Source organism: Nothoprocta perdicaria, unplaced genomic scaffold (genome assembly GCF_003342845.1).
Source record: "Nothoprocta perdicaria isolate Ctin4 unplaced genomic scaffold, notPer1 scaffold_62, whole genome shotgun sequence".
Taxonomy (NCBI): domain Eukaryota; kingdom Metazoa; phylum Chordata; class Aves; order Tinamiformes; family Tinamidae; genus Nothoprocta; species Nothoprocta perdicaria.
In genome coordinates, this window is record NW_020455888.1 from 2,986,454 (window position 1) to 3,008,640 (window position 22,187).

The window sequence follows — 22,187 nt, forward strand, 5'->3', positions numbered from 1 at the left end:
AAATATGTTAGAGCATTCATTGCTTTCTGTTTCTGAGCTGTCATGGTGGTAAAAAAAAAAGAAAAAGAAGTGAAGTCTTTACCTGCTGGAAAGGAAAGACCATCAAAAGACATGTACAGCAAACAAAAAAGCCAGTAAGGAAAAATAATGTAAACTTGGCAGTGTAAATGGTAAGCTGCTAATATTTAGAATTCTAAATGTTCTAAAAACATGCAGCCTGGTGTCTTTCATTGCCTGGACTAAAAGAAGCCAAAGTATCTTGTCAGGAATTTCTTTCTTCTATTTATTGTTGCCTTAATCAAGTGTTGAACTGCACTTTGAATTTCAGTTTAGTGTGTTTACTTCTGTTGCAGGCACTAGATCTCATCATGTTTCCACACAATTCCTTTCTAAAATGATAACTGTAATTATTTAGAGATCTTATGTTTTTAAACGACTCTCTTCAAAATGGAGCACTGAATATTTTCAAGCCTTTGGAACATACAGTCTTTTTTGTTTCRGAAGCACCTGCTTCAAATTGATATCCTGAAAATACATTGACGTTTTGGTTTTGGATGCTGTCCACATGCCAGTTTTAATCTCTTCTTTGCAGTACATGTAAATTCTACTATAATAACAAATTATTATGTTTCAGCCTGCAGTGAAAGGGAAATAAAATGTTCTGCTTTTATATACAGTAACGGTCATCTTACTATAACAGCCCATAACTGATTCCTTGTGTTAAATAATAGTCCATCAATTATAAAATGTTGAGGTAGACCTGAATGAGCTCACTCAGTTTTATCATGTCAGCAGCCTGCATAATAAGAAGCTGGCACACGTTAACTGGCACACATTAATGACAATAAGAGATGTGCAAGGAGCATATAAATAGCTGGTGAATCTGCAGCTTTTCAGTCTGCATATTTAGAGATTAGTAACAGAACTGCTACGACTGATACGAATGTAATGAACATGGAAGCAGAGCTGTGAAAGCACCGTAAGAAACCACTGATATATTTTTTTAAGCCTCCATTAATAATGCAGGACACTGTTCTTAGCTGTAAACTAATAATCCCTGAGGAGTGTGTGATTTAAAGCAAGACCAAAAGGTGACCGTTCAGCTGACTCAGCAGCAGGAACCTGGGCACTGATAGCAGTAGGCCAACAGCAAGATTAAACCAGACTGTATGTGGAAATGTGAGAGGAATGTGCCTCTTAACAAAAAGATTATAGCCCTGAAGATACCCGATAAATAAACCAAGATGAGGGGCAGCAGTGCTGGAATAGCTATTGACACTTAGCGGATAGGAGGGATCTGCCTAAAGAACAGATTTGTGTTTAAGGATTGCAGGACCTCACGAGGGAGGATGTGGCAGCTGAAATGTCGTGTTCCGTGTGTCGGACACAAGGCCTGGCACGAAGAGTTGGGCACGTTTGCCATGGTGCTTGGGACCAGGTGCATGGAAGAGTGAGTGGGTAAAGTCAACTTGCTATAGCAAGCTCTATAAAATCATAGCAAGCTGTGTAAAATCGTCACCCCTGCCTCAAGTGTAKTATTGATTTCATTGCATCAGATTTCTCAATATTAGTTGAAATGTTTCAAGGATGTGTAGTGCCCTTAGTAAATGGAGGTAACTTTTGATGTTTCTGGAGCACAGTATTATCACTGATGCTGTGGATGGTGTTTATCCACAATAGCATTGCTTCTTTTTCACCCACTTTTTTCCCCACATAGAATATAGATTGCCATCATTCCTCTTGTAACTACAGGTTCCCTAGTGTATAACTGATTTCATCTTCCCTTCTAAGGCTGACCTGCACAGATTAACGTGTCCTATACAGTACTGTTTACTATTTAGATCTGAAGAGACAAGCATAGGGAATATCAGCTTTAAACTAAAATGCCTTCAGGGTGTTGATTTGTGACAATATTTCCAGATATGGTATTCTGTAAAAGCCAGAGGAGAGTGGATGTATGGATTTAATTTTCTATATTTTAGAGAAAGGATTATATTATTATTATTATTATTATTATTATTATTATTATTATTACTATTATTACTATTATTATTACTATTACTTTAGTTCCTAAGCTTGAGAGAGTTTATAGCATTTTCAGTGTGAAAATTAGCACACAGAGTTAGGATAAGAAAAGATTTTTATGCACTAAAAACAGAGTCCAGATTCTGAATAGAGTTATCTGCCATCAGTATTATTAAACAAAAATATTAATATTACCTGTTTCTCAAATGATCAGAATGCCTGTATTATGAACATGCTGAAGCCCTGGAGACCCTAAAGTTAGGGTTAAAAAATTGCTTGCAGAAAATATTTCTAGTAATTATTTTGATTTTTACCCAAAGAGGTTATCTTGGTGCATAAAAATCAGTGTATTTTCCCATCTCCTTTTACCACCCGATATTTTCTTATTTTCTAAATCCTTCCATTGGACAGAATTGAATCCTTTCTATGAAGGAGGGAGAAAATGGGGCCTTTTAGGCTGGAAGGCATAAATCTCAGGCTAAGGTGAAGGAGTCAGAGTTCCCAGCAGGAATGGCCTCCCAAGACTTGGCTGCAGAAGTCGAAGCAAGACAAATTTCATGGTTGCTTGTAGCAGTCCTGGGCACAGGCTGGCCCTTCTGAAGGGCCCTTGTAGACACGTGGGATTTAAAGCAGGCGGCACCTCGTGGCTTTGACTCGGCGGTGGYTCCAGCCTTCTGCCCTCTTGATTTTGGGAGCTGTTAGACTGAATGCTGCCTAGAAGCTTCTGTAGTTATTGGATCAAGTGTAGGGCTGGAGCTGAGCTTCTCCGGGAAGAGGAGAGATGGCCCCTCTGCTCCTTGCCATTCCATTCAGCCCTGGCCAAATCTCACTTGTTCTCCCTCGTTTGCTCTGGAGAGCTACAGAAACAGGTTGTGGAGACTCCTTCTCTGGAGATCTTCCAAACCCGCCTGGCTGCCGCCCTGTGCCCCGTGCTCTGGGTGTCCCTGCTGGAGCAGGGGCCTGGACTGGATGAGCTCTAGAGGTCCCTTCCAACCTCAGCCATTCTGTGATTCTGTGAAATTTGTCTTTCAATCCATACAGCAACATTGCCTGGAGTTGTCGAGGTGGCTCTTGAGAAGGAGAGCCTCTGGCGGTGATATTTTTTGGTCTGATGTTTCTAGAGTACTTCTGCTCAAACATTTTCCCTTTTGTTATTTACCTCATGTCAAGTATCTGAACTGTGCTAAGGTCATGATTGGTGTTTGCTGTTGTTGCTGACAGCTGCCTCCTATGCATAAGATTATTATTTTTCAAAAGACCTGGAAAAATGGAGATTGMTATAAATATTACAAGGGATTATGGCAGTGTCTGAATTTGTCTGTAATGCGTGGGGCTATTATTTTGTGAAAAATAATCAGCCAGCACAAATTTGAATCTACTTTAATGATGAGATCAGTAACTGCCAGAAGAAAGGAAAATAAAAGGAGAGAGGGGAAGGGAAAAAAAATCAAAAAAACAGCCTGAATTACTGTCGTAATGCAAAGAACAGGTCCAGCCCTGACATATTTAATATAATCATTAAGGTGATTCAGAGGATTAAGATATTTAAAATGTTTTTGCTTTTCAGGTTCCCTAGCAGACAAAAACAGTAGATTAAACACTGAGGAACCAAAATAGAGGAGCATCCAAGCCCCAAATTTGCAATATTTTTGAGTGCTCTGTCTAATCAGTAGACAGTAATGTCAGACTTAGTGCTCTTTGCACAAGAATGCAGGGCTAATGATGGGCTCTGAAAACACAGCAAATATCTAAACATTTAGAGAACTGCCTTTTGTATCACTTTTTTTTTTATCAAGTAGAATGAACCAGGCTTACTGTGAGGAATATACCTCCCRTGTTTTTTATTCTTATTATTTTTTATTTAATTTGCTTTATTTTCCTTGAATGAAGTCATCTTCTTCACTGAGAGGATGCTATGGATGAACAAAATGGCTTTCTGTGTTCCTTTACAGGAGTGGTTTTTAGGGAAAGCCTTGTATGATGAAGAATCTACAATAATTCACCACTATGCCTTTGCTGAAAATCCGACCGTCTTTAAATTTCCGGATTTTGCTGCTGGATGGGCACTTAGCATTCCACTTGTTAACAAGTAAGAGTTGAATTTTCAATCACTCCCTAATTGCTTGTTGAGAGTAATTAAAAGTTTTAAATTTACATCTTCTTTTTTTCCTAGATGCTAATCAGTATTACTTAAATAAATTATGATTTCCTATGGATTAATATTTTCTATAAAGGTAAAAGGTATGCCTACAGTACAGCTGAAGATTTTACTACAAAATATGTACCTATGCAGTCAAATTGTAATTTTGACCTATATTTGAATAGCATTTGTATGCCTTCAGTGCAGGATGGTCACTCAGGTAATTTATTTGCCCTAGTGAACTGGTTTTGTGCACTGAACCCTTGCTCCTGTTGACCCTATATTACCATGCCAAGGTCTTTGGTTTCAGTCTAAGGTGTGTAGCAAGACATTCAAATACTGTGCAAATGCATGTTAATTTATAGCTACCTCTGGATGTATCTACATAGCTTTGTACCCCTACTATAGATTTACCCTGAAAAAAACATGTATTGACACAGTTCCATTTTTTATCTATTCTGCATGTTCGAATATAATTACCATAAGTAAACACTAAAGAATTTGTTAGTATACATAGACAGAAATACATTTCCATCTATAATTCTGTATCATTGCTGTACCCGCTAGGCAGGATTTAWTTTTCTTAGCTTTGCCTATCCAAAAGTTAACATCATGTTAACTAGTTGTGATTTTGTATGTGATTTTAAAAAAGAAATTTCCTCTAGACAGCCGGTTTATTCCTGGATATAAGGGTGACTCTGTGAGTGCTCAGCTTAGAGAACATAGATACTCAGTTCAGATTAGATGTGKAGTTTTTAGGTAAGATTTGAAAAGCTTATAGGCTTCAGAAGTTGAATGCATCCTGTAGCAAAAATCCTCCACTTTGTAAATGGAAGGTGCCTAAATATTGTGCTTAGAAATTCATGAAAAGAGACTATCTGAAGTTTGACGTGGTGATCAGTCTGCAGCTTCAAACACCCTGCTGCCTTTCATCTGTTGAAAATGTTATGCCAGACCCACTCTAGATGAGATCTTTCTTCTTGGGCAGAAAAAAAATGTGTTGAAATGTCTGCTGATAATGATTATTATCATCGTCACTGTGCTCAGATTTAATAAAATATGGTACAAAAAAAGGCATGTTGCTTTTTGGGACAGTAAGTACAGAAATGTGGGGTTTTTTTTGGAAGAATATTAACAGTATGCAGTGAAGTAGGATATTTTTGACAGTGATTTATTTCATAATATGGTAGGAGTATGGCATGAGAATATATTCAAATGTTATTATATAACTAGTTTTTAAATATGCTAGAAAATAGATCAGATTTTATTATTATTATTGTGAAATATATATAGGCAGCTCTTTATCTAGAGCAATATTTCCTTAACCCTTTGTGCCAATAGCCTATTGTTGGCCTGCATTTCTATCTGATTGCTGTGCAATTTACTCATTAAATGCATTTTGAAAAATACTTTTGGTTTTGTAGAGCAGCTGCAGGTTACTTATGGTCTTGAGAACTATGGTTAAGAATTGCTGATTCTAGAAACTTTTGGGAAATTTGTATATATTTCATAGATGTAAGAATTTTAAGTCTTTTTGTTTATGTAAAGGGTCAGTTGATGCTGCCCATACGTTCCTTTTGTTCATCCTTTTGGAAGTAAATTTCATCATCTTTATTGTACAGGCTCGCAAACAAGTTGAAAAGTGAACCACTCAAGTCAGACTTCACAATAGATCTAAAACATGAGGTAAGCAGTGGGTTATTCCTGTGATGYGAGTGATAAAAAAAACTCTCGAAACGACATATTTGAATCTCTGTAAAATAAAGGAGGAGTAACAGGGTTTTTTAGGGCTTGTTTGAAAGTTTTTACTATAATGGCTCATTTAATTCCTTYCCTTTAGAATACTGATATGTGATAGTTCAAAACTATGCTGCAAGCATAGAAGAGTTGATGAAGAAAACTGCATTCTTATTAACATTACATGATTGTATACAACRAGATACCTTGGCAGGCTTATTTTAGAGAGAGCAAAAAAGCTTCAAATTCATGAAGTTTAAACTGGTATGAATGGTACCTCAAATCCTAGACAGCCATACCCACATTTTAAATTAGTGCAGAAAAAATAGATATGATGGATTTGGGGAACATGACTGTGCAAATTGCATGTTAAAAAAATAGGTTTGTTTGTTTGTTTTGCCACTGGTTTGCAGGGATCAGTTGCCAAAGGCAGCTGCTGGGTATTTCACAGAATAAGGGAATTGGTTTAAAGAAACATAAACAGAAGAGACACGAATAAGGACTGGGGAATCTGAACCTGTGCTACCCATATTTCTGAAACATATTTATTYTTTCTGCTTCCAACTACCCAGGATTTTGTAGTGTCACCAAAGTGAACACTAGAACTAGAGGAGAAGGGGAGGATGAGCCTGGGGTAGCTTACTAGATTTTGGCCTGGTGTCATGTGTGATTCTGACTTTATTTATGTTTCTAAAGCTCTTTTAAAATTAATCTGTACACTCTGTCCTCAGCCTGTATTAAAAATGTACTTAATATTACATTTCCTTGTAATGGTTAGAAACTTCCTCATATCGTATAAATTTATACTGTAATTATAGTGGCTAAATCAATAGTGTATTTAAATGCATTTGGCTTTGTGCCAACAGTAGCTTGCTGACTTACATTCCTCATGATAATTTTTTAAATGTAAGACCTTGCACCTCGTGCCGGTCATTGTTCTTGCAAGTGTTTTCTTGAAGCCCAATATTCCGGGCTACCTCAGCGCTGACAAAACCTCTACATGTAATGCCACCAAAAATGGCATTAGCAGACTTAATTTGTGTGCCATGGTAATTAATGACAACCAATTGATAATTGATTACTTGACTGGTAAAAAGCCTTTCCATCCCCCTTCATATCCTRTTAGCAATTCTTTGCCTATGTTCCATTTCAAATTCACTGCTGTTGGTAGCTGACTTCAGCCCTACACTTATTCTTTCTACACAATCTCTTGTCATCTCTCTTCCCCTACTTGTTTTATACATTATGTCCCTCTATTTGTTTTATAAATCACCATTTCCTCTTTCTTCAATCTTTTTGTATCTTGCTGCATCCTTCTTGCATGAGTCATAGTTGACAGCAAATCAAAGGATATAATCTGAGATCTTTAATGTTTGTGAATAATGTTTAAATTTATGGAGGATGATAAATGTCCTGGTTTGAAATATCTTGATTTGACAGAGCCCTAATAACATGTACTTCTAGTCCTTGGTATTTTACTGAGCTCTGTATCATTTATTTTTTCCTACTACTTTCCAGTTCTGTAATTCTTACTTCCCTAATGCTTATATCACTTACCATGAGGAAAGCCAATCTTACAAATACGTTAAAAAGCTTTTGTCATGATAGCTTTCATTTGTAGATTTTTTTCCTAGACTTTTTAAATTGTACATAATATATTCTCTTCACTCTGGTTACTCAAAACTAGCAGTGAATAATTATTTTTTGTATGGCTATTGTTAGATATGAACAAAAGACTAATATATTTTATGTCTTTTTATCATCAAAGCTATTCTTGTTACTTTAGGTACTATCTTCTTTTTCTATAGCATCAAAAATGGTGATCTTGCATCTGAGATATGGTAGTCTAATATTATGCCAAGGGATTATTTTTTAAGAAATCGGCTTTCTTAGCACATGATGAACTTTCATAAATAATGAGTGCATAACTCAAATTTCAATTAAATACTTCTTGTGAAGCACGAGCGTTCCTTTCTCTGTTGATTCATGTGTTAGACATAGCTGAATTCTGAGATAAAACACTCTTAAAATGTGTTGGAAACTTTATAAAATCACATCCTTTACTGTTACATAGCCTTCTAACCAAGGCAGAGTCAGGAGCAGTTTACATGCCATAAGGTGAATGGAGCAACAAGGTAAAAAGATGCTCTGGGGATGTGTGCGTGTTTACTGTCCCCCCCTCACCACTCGGGCCTAACTGTACCCTGCCCTTTCCRTGCCCTCCATGCCCTCCTCTTTGCCACGCGCTGTGAATGATGTGAGGCTGACTGTCCTCGTGTGCGTTTGATCCCTCCCGAGTGCCCTCCCCCAGCAGTGCTTTGAGCTCACCTGTAAAGCTGAGATCATTTGTGTCTTCAGAAGCACAGCTGAAACGGTGAAGAGACAGACCACTCGCCAACGGCTCTGTTGAAGGCTRAGAGAAGGTGGAAATCATTTGCAAACTACAGAACTCCTCTAGATATATCAGGAACCTGCCGCTGAGTTGCAGTAGCTTAAAAAGTTGCTATCAACTGAGCGGTAGTAATAACATGTTTGCATGCACAGCCCCCAGTCATCAGCATTCCCCTYAATTACGAGAAAAATACAGGCATTTAAACTGTTTTCAGTGCAGTTAAACTAAGGATATTCTACTTTGCAGTCGAGGTGGGCTAGGAGCTTGTGTAGTTACGGCAGTTCAGTTGCAAGCAGCAGCTTGTTGAAATGTCCTCAGCTGGTTGTGTTCTGCTGTGTGGCTGTGTTTGGCATCTAGAATCTGACAAAGCTAAAGCTGAAGCTTCAAGAATAGGTTCTGTTTTCAAACCTGCCCCCTAGCCCTGGCAGTGTCTGAAACAAACTGGTATCAGTCACGTTTCAGTGCCAGGAATGGCTGTGTGTAGCTTGCTGGAGGTTGATCTGAATGAGATGGGTGGAAGGGTACTAACTGCTCTAACTTGAAGTCTGTAATCGGTTTGACCTCCTAGCTATGACCAGAGCATATGTAATACACTTAGTTTGCTCTGAGCCCTTCCTGAACACAGCAGGGAGGAGGAAGGAAGGATCTTGCTCTTCTAATAACAGCTTAATGAGAACCTGCTGCCTTCAAAGAGCATCATCTGGCATGTGCATGATTGAGGAGGTCTGAATCCTCTTGTTCAAACGTCCGTGAAGGACGTTCCTGCTTCTCAAGCAAGCATAAGATGGGGAAGAGAGACTGATTTTCTCATTGGCTTCGGTTTGTGCTGGTTCTAGTTGAGTATTTTAGTGAAGAACTTGTTTCCATGTAAGAATCATTGAGAATATGTTAAAGAAGCACTGGAAACAGCAGCTAGAACCCAAGAGGAATTTTCCTCCCTTGGAGGAGACTCCTTCCCCCTGTGCTGTAGAGTCAGGCTTCTCTTTGCTACTCTGTCTTGTGGGCTCCTTGAATCTCAGTTTTCACACAATAATTCAGCTTTGTGAGGAAGTAGATGTGGCTTCTTGGCATGGGCATCCTTTTGAAATAGAAGAGCTGCAACTTCTGATTGAGGCAGCAGAAGCAAGCCCAGAATACAGATCTATATTTTGAGCTTATGCTTAAACAGCTTTTATACGAAAGGAGAATGCTTTACCACTGAGGTACTGGTCCTTGAGCGAGACTAAGCATTCACCATCCAAAGTGGATGGCAGTGCCACTGGGAAATCCTGACTTTGCTGCAAGCAGCGAGATTGCTTTTCTTTTCTTCCCTTTAAATTTTTAGGAACTTTTTTTATTATTACTTTTTAATAGCTGAAATGAGGTTAATTTTTTTAACTAATCTGAGATAGGAAGCCAACATGGACGATTCCTGACCCAAAACCTAGTCTGCCCAAGTTACAGGCAACTTTGCAACTTGTGAGTTTCAATAGTGATATTTAAATGATTTTAAATGGTCAGCAAAGAATGAGTTTGTTTTGCAAAGCTGCATATTGCCACACAGAAGGAATAGTGCTAGCTTTTTATTTTAAGAAGCCAATATTCCTTTCATGCCTTCTTCTACAAATTTRGAGAGGGGTTGTTTTCACTTGCTTAAACATATGAATCCAATTATAATTCTTTAAACCTTGACCATCCATAAAATTTCCATTAGAGCAAAAAATTAGATTTTGGCTGTAGAAATGTGGAGGAGTAAGATATGCAGCAAGTTAAACAATCAAGACAAATCCTCAATGTCTTCCTATATTTTTAACTAACTGTTTCTTATTAAGTTTATCCTGTAATATGATAATTTGTGTGCTTGCTCTGGGAATTTTTATCTAGCTACTCTACTCATTGATATAAATGTTTTGCATTTTGATAGATTGCGCTATATATTTGGCAGAAGGGGGATGGACCACATCTTACTCCAGTGCCTGAGTTCTGTACAGATGATGCAAACTCACATAAGGTTAATCATTGTGCAACAACGTTCAGTAATTTTCTGCCACTTTGTGTAAGTACCRTGTTTTAAATACCACTTGCTTAGCAAAAGTAAAACTCGTAATAAAATGCATCATACTTGACTTAAAAGTATCTCAGACCTTAAGAAAATGCTTTTCAATAAAATAAAACCAAAAAAAAAATCAACTCTGTTGGCATTTTCCTTTGTTTTACTTTCAGCCTTCTCTGATGCCTAGTATTTCCTGGCAAGCAATTACCATGTATGATTTAATCACAGTGTTTGAGCAGCCCTTGGTCTTTACAGTATTTCTCCCTATGATATTCTATCATATTCTATGATATACTAACATACAGATAATCTCATTTTAGAAATGGGAATCTATAACTTGGGTCCAAAAAGTGACTAGTGGCTTGCAGGAAAACAAAATTTTTGGTGTCAAAAAAGAAAATAAACATGATGTCAGTGGAGCTGAAGAAGCTTGCAGGTTCCCGTATGAGCTGTTAGGCATCTCTTTCCCAGTATGATACAGATTCTCATAATGACTATTCAAATTTCAGGAATTTGAAACAACTAGTGACACACTTTGAAGGGATAAAAATATATTTTCTACAATATTAGCACACTATTATACTTGACAAGCTATGCAATAGAACATTCTCTGTTTTATTATAGGAGACCACAATTACAAACTCATTTTTTGTTCTGTTCCTATAGGGAGAGCCAGTGAAGAAGGAAGATGTTTTTGTTGCTGTAAAAACATGTCGGAAATTCCATGGAGACAGAAGTAAGTCACTAATTATTCAGGGTTGTAGCTCAGTACAATATAGCTTAGGAAATGAATATTTAAAAGAACAAGCTCATAAACTTTTTGGCTGTGCAGCTCTTGGAAAATAAATATTTGCAAAGTCCACTGTGAAGAATGAAAGCTTCTGAATTCTGACAGTGTCATCTGGGTAGAACTTTTTTGTTATTTGGAATTGTTCAAATTCCAAATTTCAAATGGAAATGCTTGAAACAACAAGTTGYAGTAGTTTGATGTTTCGTTGTTAGTAGTTGGGTCACAAAAGCTGTTGAAACTGCAAAGCTGAACTAAACATGTGGCTCAAGTTAGCTTACACTCATCTAAATTGGAGCTATTGCATTAATATCTTTCACTGAATCACCCAGCTACGTTCCATTTCGTGTGCTAGCAATGATACCTGTGCAGCTGTAGGGTGAACTGGTTCAGGAATTTGAGCAGGCTAACAGCTATCTCCACTCCTTCCTTTTTGTTTCCTCTCTCATAAAAGAAGTGAGCAGCTTAAACCCTTATGTTGCCTTTATCTAATGTCACCATATACATTTGGATATGTACGGGTGGTCTGCAATGCTTGTAGTAAGAAATTCTGCAAAATACATTAACAGAGAAGACTCTTCTTCAGCTAATGCACARTAATTGTCAGCTAAGTTGAGCTAGAACTAGTATTTACAAAACTTCATGGGAAAAATTCCAAGTCCATCGATTTAACGGAAGATACTCTATCTTGTTGATGCCATCTACCAGTCCATTCTAATTTACTTGTGGGCATTTGTTTAAGAAATTAACAGGAAAGGAACTGCATTTTTTGGGTTCTTGAATACTCAGGTAAGTAACACTGTCACCATTACACCCATTTTGTGTATAAGCTTAAGTTAAAGTGATTGTGGATGGAGAAAATTGTCTATKGAGAGAAAAAAAGGCAAATGAAGTAATGACAGATAATTGTGTAAAATTTTTGGTGGCTTTTGTCATGTCTTTTGTCAGAAGGCAGGATGAAGTAAAAAGTTCTTTTCTTAGTTAAGTTCCTCTTTGCTAATGCATTCGAAACTGCAGGATCTATTAGTTTGTGATTTTAGATTTAGACCATTTGCCAGCTTTTCTTTTTCCCAAGTAAAATTTATATAATTTATTTTTCTTAATATTGTTAGTGTACTTCATGAAGGCACATTGCCAGTGTTTTCATCACGTAGTCCTCTGGATATCTTATCAAGTAGCTTTTGACAGAACAAAATCGACCGTCCTGTAATTGGAGTTCACTGAAGAATTTGCCTTTCTGGATCCATATTTATTTTCTAATCCTTAAAATTACACAAACAAAAACCAAAACAAACAAACAACAAAACAAGCAAAAAAAAGGCTGCTTTTGTTACAGACAATCAGAAACTCAGAAAGGAACATAAGGCTTTAAAAAGATAATATAAACATCCTTCAAGAAACACATGTTGAAGACTGAGGAAAATTCTTGAACTTTCCTCACAGCTTCCAGTGTTATGCAATAGAGGATAATCTTACTCAAGATTTTGAAAGATTAATGGATGCCAGCTTCAGAGAGCTCCTTTTACCTGGTAAGTCTTTTTCTATTGTATGTCAAAAACTACATYAGTGCAACATTAAGGCTTAGAATTTGATGTGCAAGAGCTGCTAAATTTAAGAATTTACTGTAGATTTAACTCTCCTTCTCACRAGTACTTCATGTGATTATAGAGAAAATGTGAATCAAGGTTCTAGATGTGACACAAATTATAATAAAGAATTCAGAGTTGAGCTTCTGTAAGTATTTCTAGTGTATATTAAAGCTTCCTTGAGATCAAAAGTAGAAACGTATATGGTTAAAGGCTTGCATCAACAACATGTGATAAGAAGTTTCAAATAATTGTTATTTTCCTYGCAAAATATGAGTTATCTAGAAATTGCAAAATATTGTGGGATTCTGTTTACAACAGACAACAGTTTGCCTGGTGTCAGGCAAGGAAACAGGCGGGAAGACCCTTCAGCTTGTGGCAACTAAGGTGAGATTCAGGTCTTTGCTTCAGTGAACTTTTTCTTTGCATAAAAAGAAAAAGGAACCTCACTGAAGAAACTGAGAGGCTCAGTCCATAATAGCAAGTTGAACATCCTACTGAGGTTTAAGTTATGGATTGGAAGAAGGTGAAACACAGTCCTATAAGGAGCCTCTCTTTGTTGCAGCTGAACGTTGGAGGGATTAAGTGTGTCTGTGACACTTCTGTATTGCGTCCCTAGTTTCTGAAAGGCTTCTGGTTTTGTTCTTCGGCAAAACAAGCACATTTTTAGAAATAGAACATTCTCTCAAAATAATTTCCCGACTACAGAATGTATTCTAGTTTAAATAGGAAACCTAGATGGTATTCTTTGCCAATTAATGCATGGTAATGCACTATTTTATGATGTAGTGATTGTGACATGTTAGTGGAGTTTATGTATTGTAAAATTCCTGATGTTGCACTTCAAATCTCAACCTTAATGTCGTATTAATGTATTTTTTGTACATCATTTTCTTAGAAAATCTCTCCCAAAAATCCCCGCAGTTTAAGTGTCTAAAACTTTTTAAAGCAGCGTTTTCTAGTGCTCTCAAAGTGGAATCGAGTTTTTCCCAGTACAACATCTGTGCTCGTCAGTGCGTTTGGTTCTTGCTACTCTCTCCTAGCAGTTAACTTACACTTCATTTTAGTCTTATTAAACTGACTGCTGGTCAGACAAGAATAATTGAAGGAACCAGCAAGGGACTAAAACATGTTCGCATGGATCAGGCTTACATATAGTGACAAAAGAAAGTGGCACCARTATTTGTTCTTCTTATACAGTAGTTCATTGATTCTATAGAGAATTGTGCAGAACTACATACATATAAAGCATACAGATTTTGGTGATCATTCAAAGAACAAGATACTATTGGGAGGACCTATTCTATGGTGTCGGGGAACATAAAGCAATAGTGCAACCAGGATGCAAGATGTTTCAGAGCAGCATCTCATTTATGATTTGACCACTTAATGCTTAACCTGGAAAAAGGATCGTCAGTTTTAACTGGAAAGTTCTCTTCCAAATATCCTGCAAATGCTCCTGCCATCCTGCTTTTTTGTCTTACTCATAACTTGCTCACCTCAGGAAATAATTACACGTCTGTGACATTGTTGTTAGAATTTTCTATGGCTSGTTAAAATGTCAAATGGCAAACTGATAAGAAAAGAATTAATGTTGTAAAGAAGTGTTTAGCAGTCCCTGCTTTGAGTAGAATCTCCACTGGGTAAAAATTGATTGCATGGTGTTTATAAATGTCAGTCTGTACGTGTGTTTCCACAGGTTGGTGCTTTTGRACAGTAACATGAAGTTACTGTTCTTAAAATAAGTATATTGAATATGTTCTACTGTTGAATGTGCTCTTAAAGTATGACAGCTTCGAAACTGAGAGGCTGACAGATCTCTAATAATTAGTGCTCATGCTGCATAATTAGTGCTGTTAAGTCTGATATAGCAAGTATAAAACCAGTGAATTCCTTATTTTGGTTAGCATACATGGAAACACCACAATTTTGAATGTAATATGTATGAAATTATAGTCATATGTTTTAAAGGAACTTACTGCTGTATAAAACTGTCCTGGCTGTGCCTGTACATAAAAACATGTAAAATTGTACGGAAACTATTGTAGGGAAGAAAGTAGAATGAAGGTTTCTAATCATGATGCTGCCTTTGAAACAGCATTTTCCTTGAAGGGAACGTGTCAGTTAACAAGGACATAAACATTTTCATCGAGTAGTTACTCACTTCTCAATGCTGCTGATTGTTTTGCAGTACCAATTGTAAAGCAGACTTGGGAAAGAGAGGCTGCCCTTATCGAATACTACAGTGATTACGCAGAAATCTCCATTCCTACTATAGACTTAGGAGTGCCTAATACCGACAGAGGTGAGCTGCTCACTGCTGTTCTCTGTATTGCATAAGTTACTGTATAAAGATGGTGAGTTTTCAGGATAATATGCATGTTTCATGTACAGTATATCATTTAGAAATTCTGTATTTCTGTAGTAYACAGCCTTGCAGTTCAAATGGAAATAATACTTTTCACAGGCAAGAGGTTGATGGAGAGTGCAATTTACCTACTTGGATAGACTTTTTATTTTTTATTTTAACTAGAAACCTAAATATTTTAAGTACGAAAGTAAAGTGATGCTACTCTAGGAGAGCAAAATGGTGTTATTGCTGTGTGCTGTTTGCAAACACTGTTTGCATAAGGTTTGTCAATGGTGGCAATGTGTGATAGGTGTAGGACAAAAGACCTCAGGCAGTGCCAGCTGGGTACWTTCCATAAACTGTTTGTCATCTGGCATTTGGATGTTATGTGCTTGTATCTGGTATGTCTTATTTAAGCATAAAAGCTAAATGTTAATATTGAAATCATTTTTGTAATGACAGTGTAGTAGGTTTAAGGTAGTACCTTGCTTCATCTTTGAATAGAAAAAAAGGTTGTGTCTTGGATGGCTTCAAACATTCTTTTTAATGTCTTTTAAGTGTTATTTTTCTCATATTTGAACTATTTCTCTAAGCCTGTGAAATCTACAAGCCTATTAGCTTCTGCATTAGCGTTGCCCAAGCTGTGGCCCTAGCTTTGTCTGTGCCATTAGGTGAGTCCTTCTGATCTTTGTTTCCAGCCGACCTGACCTTTCATCCTCAGGGCCCATCAGAGGCACGTGGGAATGGGCAGGGATTTCTGYTTGCACGTGTAGCACAGGCGCAACCAGTGAGTGTTTCCAGGAGCTGGCAGGTCTGCTGTCTCCACATGGATCATCTGCAGGAGYTGCAGCCACTATTTCTGGTCACACCATGAGGGACCGACCTTCTGCATCCACCTTGGAGCATTGCTGGGGGAACCAGAGAGGCCTGGGCTGGGGGGCGGGCCTGGTGTCCTAAACTAAACAAATAGTGCTGAGTGTTTTGTACTGTTAAGACCACATTTCATTATGAAGTAGATTATAGAAATATCGGTTTTAATTTTGTAAGTCTTTGTATATCAATCTGAATTAAGTTCCTGGTTTGACAAAATAATGAAAGCCAGGATTTGCATTATCTCTTAAGCAGAGAGCAGAGATACTGTGTTCCATTTAAATGGAAGTAGCTTCAAATWTAGTGGTCATTTTTAATTTTTAATCCTTGTTTACTAATAGATTCACTGCAAGTGATAATTACTTTAGATAATTATTTGTTGTTTAGATGAATAAAAAAATGCAGCTGGATTTTCGTTTCCTTAGAAAAGACTCTGTACACGTCTGAATGGGGCTTTATGTTTCTGTTGTCTGACTCATTCTAATCAAGGCTCTTTTACTCTCAACTTCATGGATAGTCTTTATGTTAAAATGGATAGTCTTTATGTTAAATATTAAGAACTTTTCTCTGAGGAAGTGACCAGGTTGTTAGTTATGAATACAGTTGATCAGTTGCTTGCCTGCGAATAATTAAGTCTATATTGATGTGATGTATCATGATATTTTGTGGGTGGGTGGTATGTTTAAGCAGTACCTCAATATCACTTTACATTCACRGATGTTGGAGTAATTTGCAAAAGATGTTTCTATCCTTGTCTTCTCTTTTTACAGTATTGGAAAGTATGAGAAACAGTTTCCCCAAAATGTCCCGCAGCTTCATAAAAAAGCTGGAAATGCAACTTAAGGCATTAAATCAAATAATGTGGAATTTTTCTTATTCCCCTTCATTTAGGTCACTGTGGAAAAACTTTTGCCATTTTGGAAAGATTTTTGAATCAGAGCTCTTCCAAAATTCCTTGGTTAGTCATTGTGGATGATGACACATTGATAAGGTATCAGCTGTAGTATTTAACTGTTCATCTTGACAGAAGTTTTAGAAATTTTGAATTCTTATTCTGTATTKAAGATATACATCTTTTTTAATAGTTAGGCAGATTTCTCTTCTTTMAGGAAAAATAAAAAGTCACTTTTTCAGCATTCCTTGACTGATCGTAACTTGATAAAAACTATGCAAATAGTGTTAGTGTGTAATCATGTAGTTGAAATATGTGAAGGTCTCGTATTTGTTTGATGGAGCATATATGAGCTCCATCATTCATCATAAGTATTTGTTAATACAATTTATAACACATATYCCACACATAAATAGCTCCAAGAGGGTTGATTCTCAGAGCCACCTGGAACCGTGTCCCAGGACTTGCCTTCATCAGAAAGTGAGAGCTTGTTCAGGGGAAAATTAATTTTTGATGAGGAGAAGCTTGGAGTTCTCAATCTCTCTCCAGAGTAGTTTGCATATATGTTTGTGTCATTGCTTTTGAGAAATGAACAAGATTTGAGCCATACTGGAAAAATAAAACATTCAAGTACTCAGCTTTAATCAAGTTCCTTGAAATGAACCCTTTACAAAGGGCATAATATTTCAGAAAAAGTGGGAAGTAGCATGGATCACCAAAGAATAAATGCCTAATTATGTTAAGTTTAGCAACAACATGCATCAACATGCAAATACCTCTCAGGCAAGACAATTCATAGACCTTAGAGCAAATGAAAAAGCATGAATCAAAACTGGTAAGGTTAAAATAAAGTTGGACTAGGTACATTTATTGTGTGAGAAAATGGGATCAGTGAAAACTGAAAGATGGTGACCGTGTGAYGGAGCTGACATTTAGTAAGATAAATGAATGTGTGTTCTGTGACCCAGCAGTAGAGGAGAGAAAGCAGAGCAATCAATGAGCAGGGTCACATATTCACGAACATGAGAGCTTGTTCAAGATAATATTTTAGATTACATCACATAATGGAATTATTTAGAGGAGCCTATAACTAAGGATAAAGAAGGAATCTTAGAATTAAATCTACCTTTTTGTTTCTTTTGGTTTCTAGAGAGAAAAGATCATTTGCAAAAAAAAAAAATGCATGCTTTCTTTGAGGTGAAATTCCATTTTGCTCAGAAACTGTTTCTCTTGAGAAATAATCACAAGTTAGTTGATTCATCATTCAACTAAAAATCATTTTTCATAATAAAATTATGATAATCCCATTTTTTGCAAAATTTCTGGATTTCTCCTGTTATTTTTGTGCTGTGTACTATAACGCCATTTAGACTAGTAAAGTGAGGATTTTAAAATCTGTTTCAAAGAAGGTGCCTGCGTGCAATAATCTCTTTTTTAATTTAATGTACATTCATTTTATAGCATCTTCAGACTCCGAAAGCTGCTCAGCTGCTATGACCCAAGTGAACCAGTATTTCTTGGAGAGCGTTATGGTTATGGCCTGGGAACAGGAGGATATAGTTATATCACTGGAGGAGGAGGGTAATTTATTTAACTCCTACAAAAATCTGTACAAGTCGCTGGYTGCTTTGTATGCAAATGTTTTAAATTAAGCATTTGAACAGATCAGATGTAACAGAAATAGTGTTGTTTTCTAACAAGATTCAAACACAGTGATGGTCAAAAAAAAAACCAAGTGTAAGCAGCTGTGCAGCCCARTGGGAACAGATGTGCAGAGTGAAGCTGTGGATAGTGAGGATCCCCCATTCCAAGTGCCAGGGCTCGCCCTTCTGCAACCCTGTAGCCTGAGAGCCTGTTGGTGGCAGCAAGGGCACCACGTGCTCCCACAGCACACAGGTCGCACAGCCACGTTTCACCTGATAGAGCTCATTCTGTGGAGCAGAGCGTCCTAAGTGGAGACAACTGGCACGTTTCCTTAAGGAATACTCCACATTTTTATGTATGGAGAGAACCCTGTGCAACAGAAGCTGTAAGGAATTACAGTAAGGCTTAGATTTCTTTCCTTTTCATTTAATTGCCACGTGATAACCAACCAGACAATATATTTGAGTAAGATAAAGAGAAATCTCCCTCTGAAAGTCCTGGCCAGCTATAGGAACAGTGAACTGCTCTAAACATGGCTACCTGTGTAATTGTTTGAGCAATAGCAAAGTTAATTTTCATGAGATGCAGCACTTTGCTTTCAGAAATGTCTCTTACCAGTAATGGCTAAATTATGAAATGTCAGTTATGTCGTACGAGGGGTTATATTTCATCTTGCAATTTATATCATTTAGCAATATCCAGTCGAGCAACATCACTGGAGGTTTTTGGCTGCTGTGTTATCTTTTCTTATACTCTTCATTTGCTTTTATTTTTCAGCATGGTTTTTAGCAGAATAGCTGTCCAGAAACTTCTTGCTAGTAAATGCCGGTGTTACAGCATGGATGCTCCTGATGATATGGTCCTTGGGATGTGCTTCAGTGGCTTAGGAATCCCTGTAACACATAGTCCACTCTTCCATCAGGTCAGAGATTTATTTTTAATACTATTGGAAATATATTTCATTCTTTTAAATATACAATTAATACCATGGTTGGCATGAAGTAGACTAATGTCTAATAATTGTAACTTAGATACTCTTGCTATACCTTATACACTTCCACGGCAAGTTTGATTAAACAAATATATTTTTGAAGCATGGATTATTACAATGCTTTAATGGATTTATATCTCAAAACCACAGTCAGGTTGGCATTTCAGGTATTACATATTCTACYAAGTAATTATTGTGAGACAGAGACAAAGAATATCTCCACCCTTAGAGTGTCCATGATAYGTTATAACCCTTGCTCTTTCTTACTCTTTTCTTATTTGCTGCRTATTAATACAGACATGGATATTGTGGCCAGTTCCAGAGGCCTCTGAAATGATGAGGCTTTAAAAGTTCTTAGAATAGCTTGAAAAGAATAGCTCTTGGCCTATGCCCAATAGCTTTTTGGATTGTGGTCTTAAAATACATGTTCTGGGCAAGAGTGTATTTACAAAATACCAAATAAAAACTGGAGCACACTCACCAAAAAACAGTGTATGTGTGTGTGTGTGTGTGTCTATATATATACACACATATATATACATACATATATTATCAATCACAAAATGTAAGAAAGGAGGAGAAAGTAGAAAAAGAAATGGGAAGAATGTATACATTTGGGACAGCCACCGATAAAGCAATATGTTTCTTTGAGAGCAATGTAATAAACACAGTATTTGTTATAGCAGATTTGAGTCCTTACAGAGTATCAGAGCACCTAAACTTTGTGTATTATGTGCATAATTGGCTGATTGTTTTCTCAAGCTGGGAAAACTCTTGCTCTCAGAAACATAAAAGCTATTTCTATCCAAAGTAAATTGCAGGAAGTTCTTAAGGTCATGGAAACCACTTTGAATGTTATTCAAAGATAGGTTTTTCAAAAGCACTAGAGGAGACAGGCTGCCTTGCTTTGTGCAAAGGAATTTTGATAGGTAAGCACATCTGTGGCTTAAATGTCAAAGAATCTCCCTTCTCCCACCTCCTTCACAAACAGATTTCTTCATGTCAGACTGTATTGCCTGATTTTCTGACTGAAATGTGCATAGAACAGCAGGAGAGATGCAGCACGTAGCATTAATAAAACCACAAGCTGCAGCAAGAGAATGGTATTAAATCAGTCGCAAGCTTAGGGGTCAAATGAGTGATTCAGTATCCTCACCTCCCCATTTCCCTACTATTTTACATCAGGAAAGAATGAATATATCTTTTATTAAATTATTTTTAAATGCTGGTATTAAGTGCTTTCTGAATAAGATTGGGCATGCCTGCCTTGCTTTTCRCAAAAATTCTTTTTACAGTGGCAAAATCTGGTTATTTAACCAGGACCCGCTACCGATGGAGCTTTTGTTTTAAATATGATGTACTTGTTTCTTATCGAATTGTCAAAGGGAAMATGAAATATGCATCATGTGGGTTTGTTGCAATTCAGCCTCTTGATATAACCTGWAAAAGACTAGCATTTTTTTGGCAGTAGACTGGCATTGGTAATCTTTTTCCATCACAAAACTTTTYGTTTGATTTGGATGGGAGGGATTATTTATGGCCTAATCGAGATCATACAGTCCTATTGGCCACACTGGCACCTCTCAGTAAGAGGAAGGACAGAGAGCATTGCTTGAAAGTATTTCTCATCACTGAATCCAGACTTTGCATTTAGAGGAATGGAGTGTAAGCTCTACTGCTTCTCATCTCTTGCTTTTATAGCTGGTGACCATTTCTTGCAGAGAACWCAGGCATGACTTGTATTACTATATTTCATTGTGTGGTGACTTCGACCCCAGTTGCCACTGTTGGGGTTTCATGGAATATGTTTTGCCAATGCCCCATTGCTTTATGATGATACCAAGTTGCTCTATTGTTCTGGACACCACTCTGTGTCACTGAGTAGCTGTGGTTTTGTTTTGTCCTTCTTTCTTAGGCACGGCCAATGGACTATCCAAAAGACTACCTTTCTCACCAAATTCCAGTATCATTTCACAAGCATTGGAATATTGATCCAGTGAAGGTATATTTCACATGGCTGGCACCAAACACAGAAGATTCACTTCACGAAAAGAAAGCTGCATATAACAGGGAGGATTTATAAGCAGCAGAGGAATTTAAACTACAGTTAATGTACTGAAAATGAGAGACACTCACTAACTGTGATTTTTTTTGCCACTCTTCTATATTGTTCGTCTGTTCATGACATAGAAGATAATAATTTTTTCCTGTTTGTTACAATGCTTCAGAGCAATAGAAGGCACTTCACTGATTTTTCAATTTCTTTTTTTTTTTTTAAAAAAGCTTGGTTTCTTTTATCATGTCTCATACAACATTATCTATGTTTTGGACTTTGAGTCAGATATCATCAATTTACATTTTCTTGCYTATTGTCTCGAGCAGAAATTCTTTATTGCCTAATATTGAACATTCAAAGCCCTCACTGACTTCAGAAAACAGTTCTSTAAACTCTTCTGGACCAGGTCCTTGATAGTTCAGAGATGGGACTTTATTTCTATGACCAGCAACTCCACTGCGTGAGGACTGTGCTCTTTGAGTACTCATTTCGAACAGGAATGTTGTGGTTTCATGGCATAGGTGGATGAGTCGTGCACCACTGTTGTACCTTGAAGCTGACTGGCATTTGTGACGAAAGGGACATTTAGAATGTCAAAAGGTAAASTAAAATTGTTTTTTTTAAGTGTCCATGAGAGGTCACTATGTCTCCTTTAGAAACATGTGTCACTATGTAGCTATATGGT

General features: G+C 37.1%; 1 protein-coding gene across 1 annotated transcript in view; it reads left to right on the top strand.

The window, feature by feature from the left end:
* B3GLCT (beta 3-glucosyltransferase) overlaps positions 1 to 21,654 on the top strand; it is a 49,293-nt gene extending 27,639 nt beyond the window's left edge. Inside the window, exons 7-15 of the mRNA XM_026049843.1 lie at positions 3,978 to 4,114; positions 5,788 to 5,851; positions 10,198 to 10,329; positions 10,993 to 11,062; positions 14,891 to 15,004; positions 16,811 to 16,910; positions 18,273 to 18,392; positions 19,233 to 19,377; positions 21,362 to 21,654. Coding sequence (XP_025905628.1) covers positions 3,978 to 4,114; positions 5,788 to 5,851; positions 10,198 to 10,329; positions 10,993 to 11,062; positions 14,891 to 15,004; positions 16,811 to 16,910; positions 18,273 to 18,392; positions 19,233 to 19,377; positions 21,362 to 21,529 — 1,050 coding nt within the window. The 3' untranslated portion in view covers positions 21,530 to 21,654. The remainder of the gene's footprint in view (positions 1 to 3,977; positions 4,115 to 5,787; positions 5,852 to 10,197; positions 10,330 to 10,992; positions 11,063 to 14,890; positions 15,005 to 16,810; positions 16,911 to 18,272; positions 18,393 to 19,232; positions 19,378 to 21,361) is intronic.
* The last annotated feature ends 533 nt before the right edge of the window (positions 21,655 to 22,187 follow it).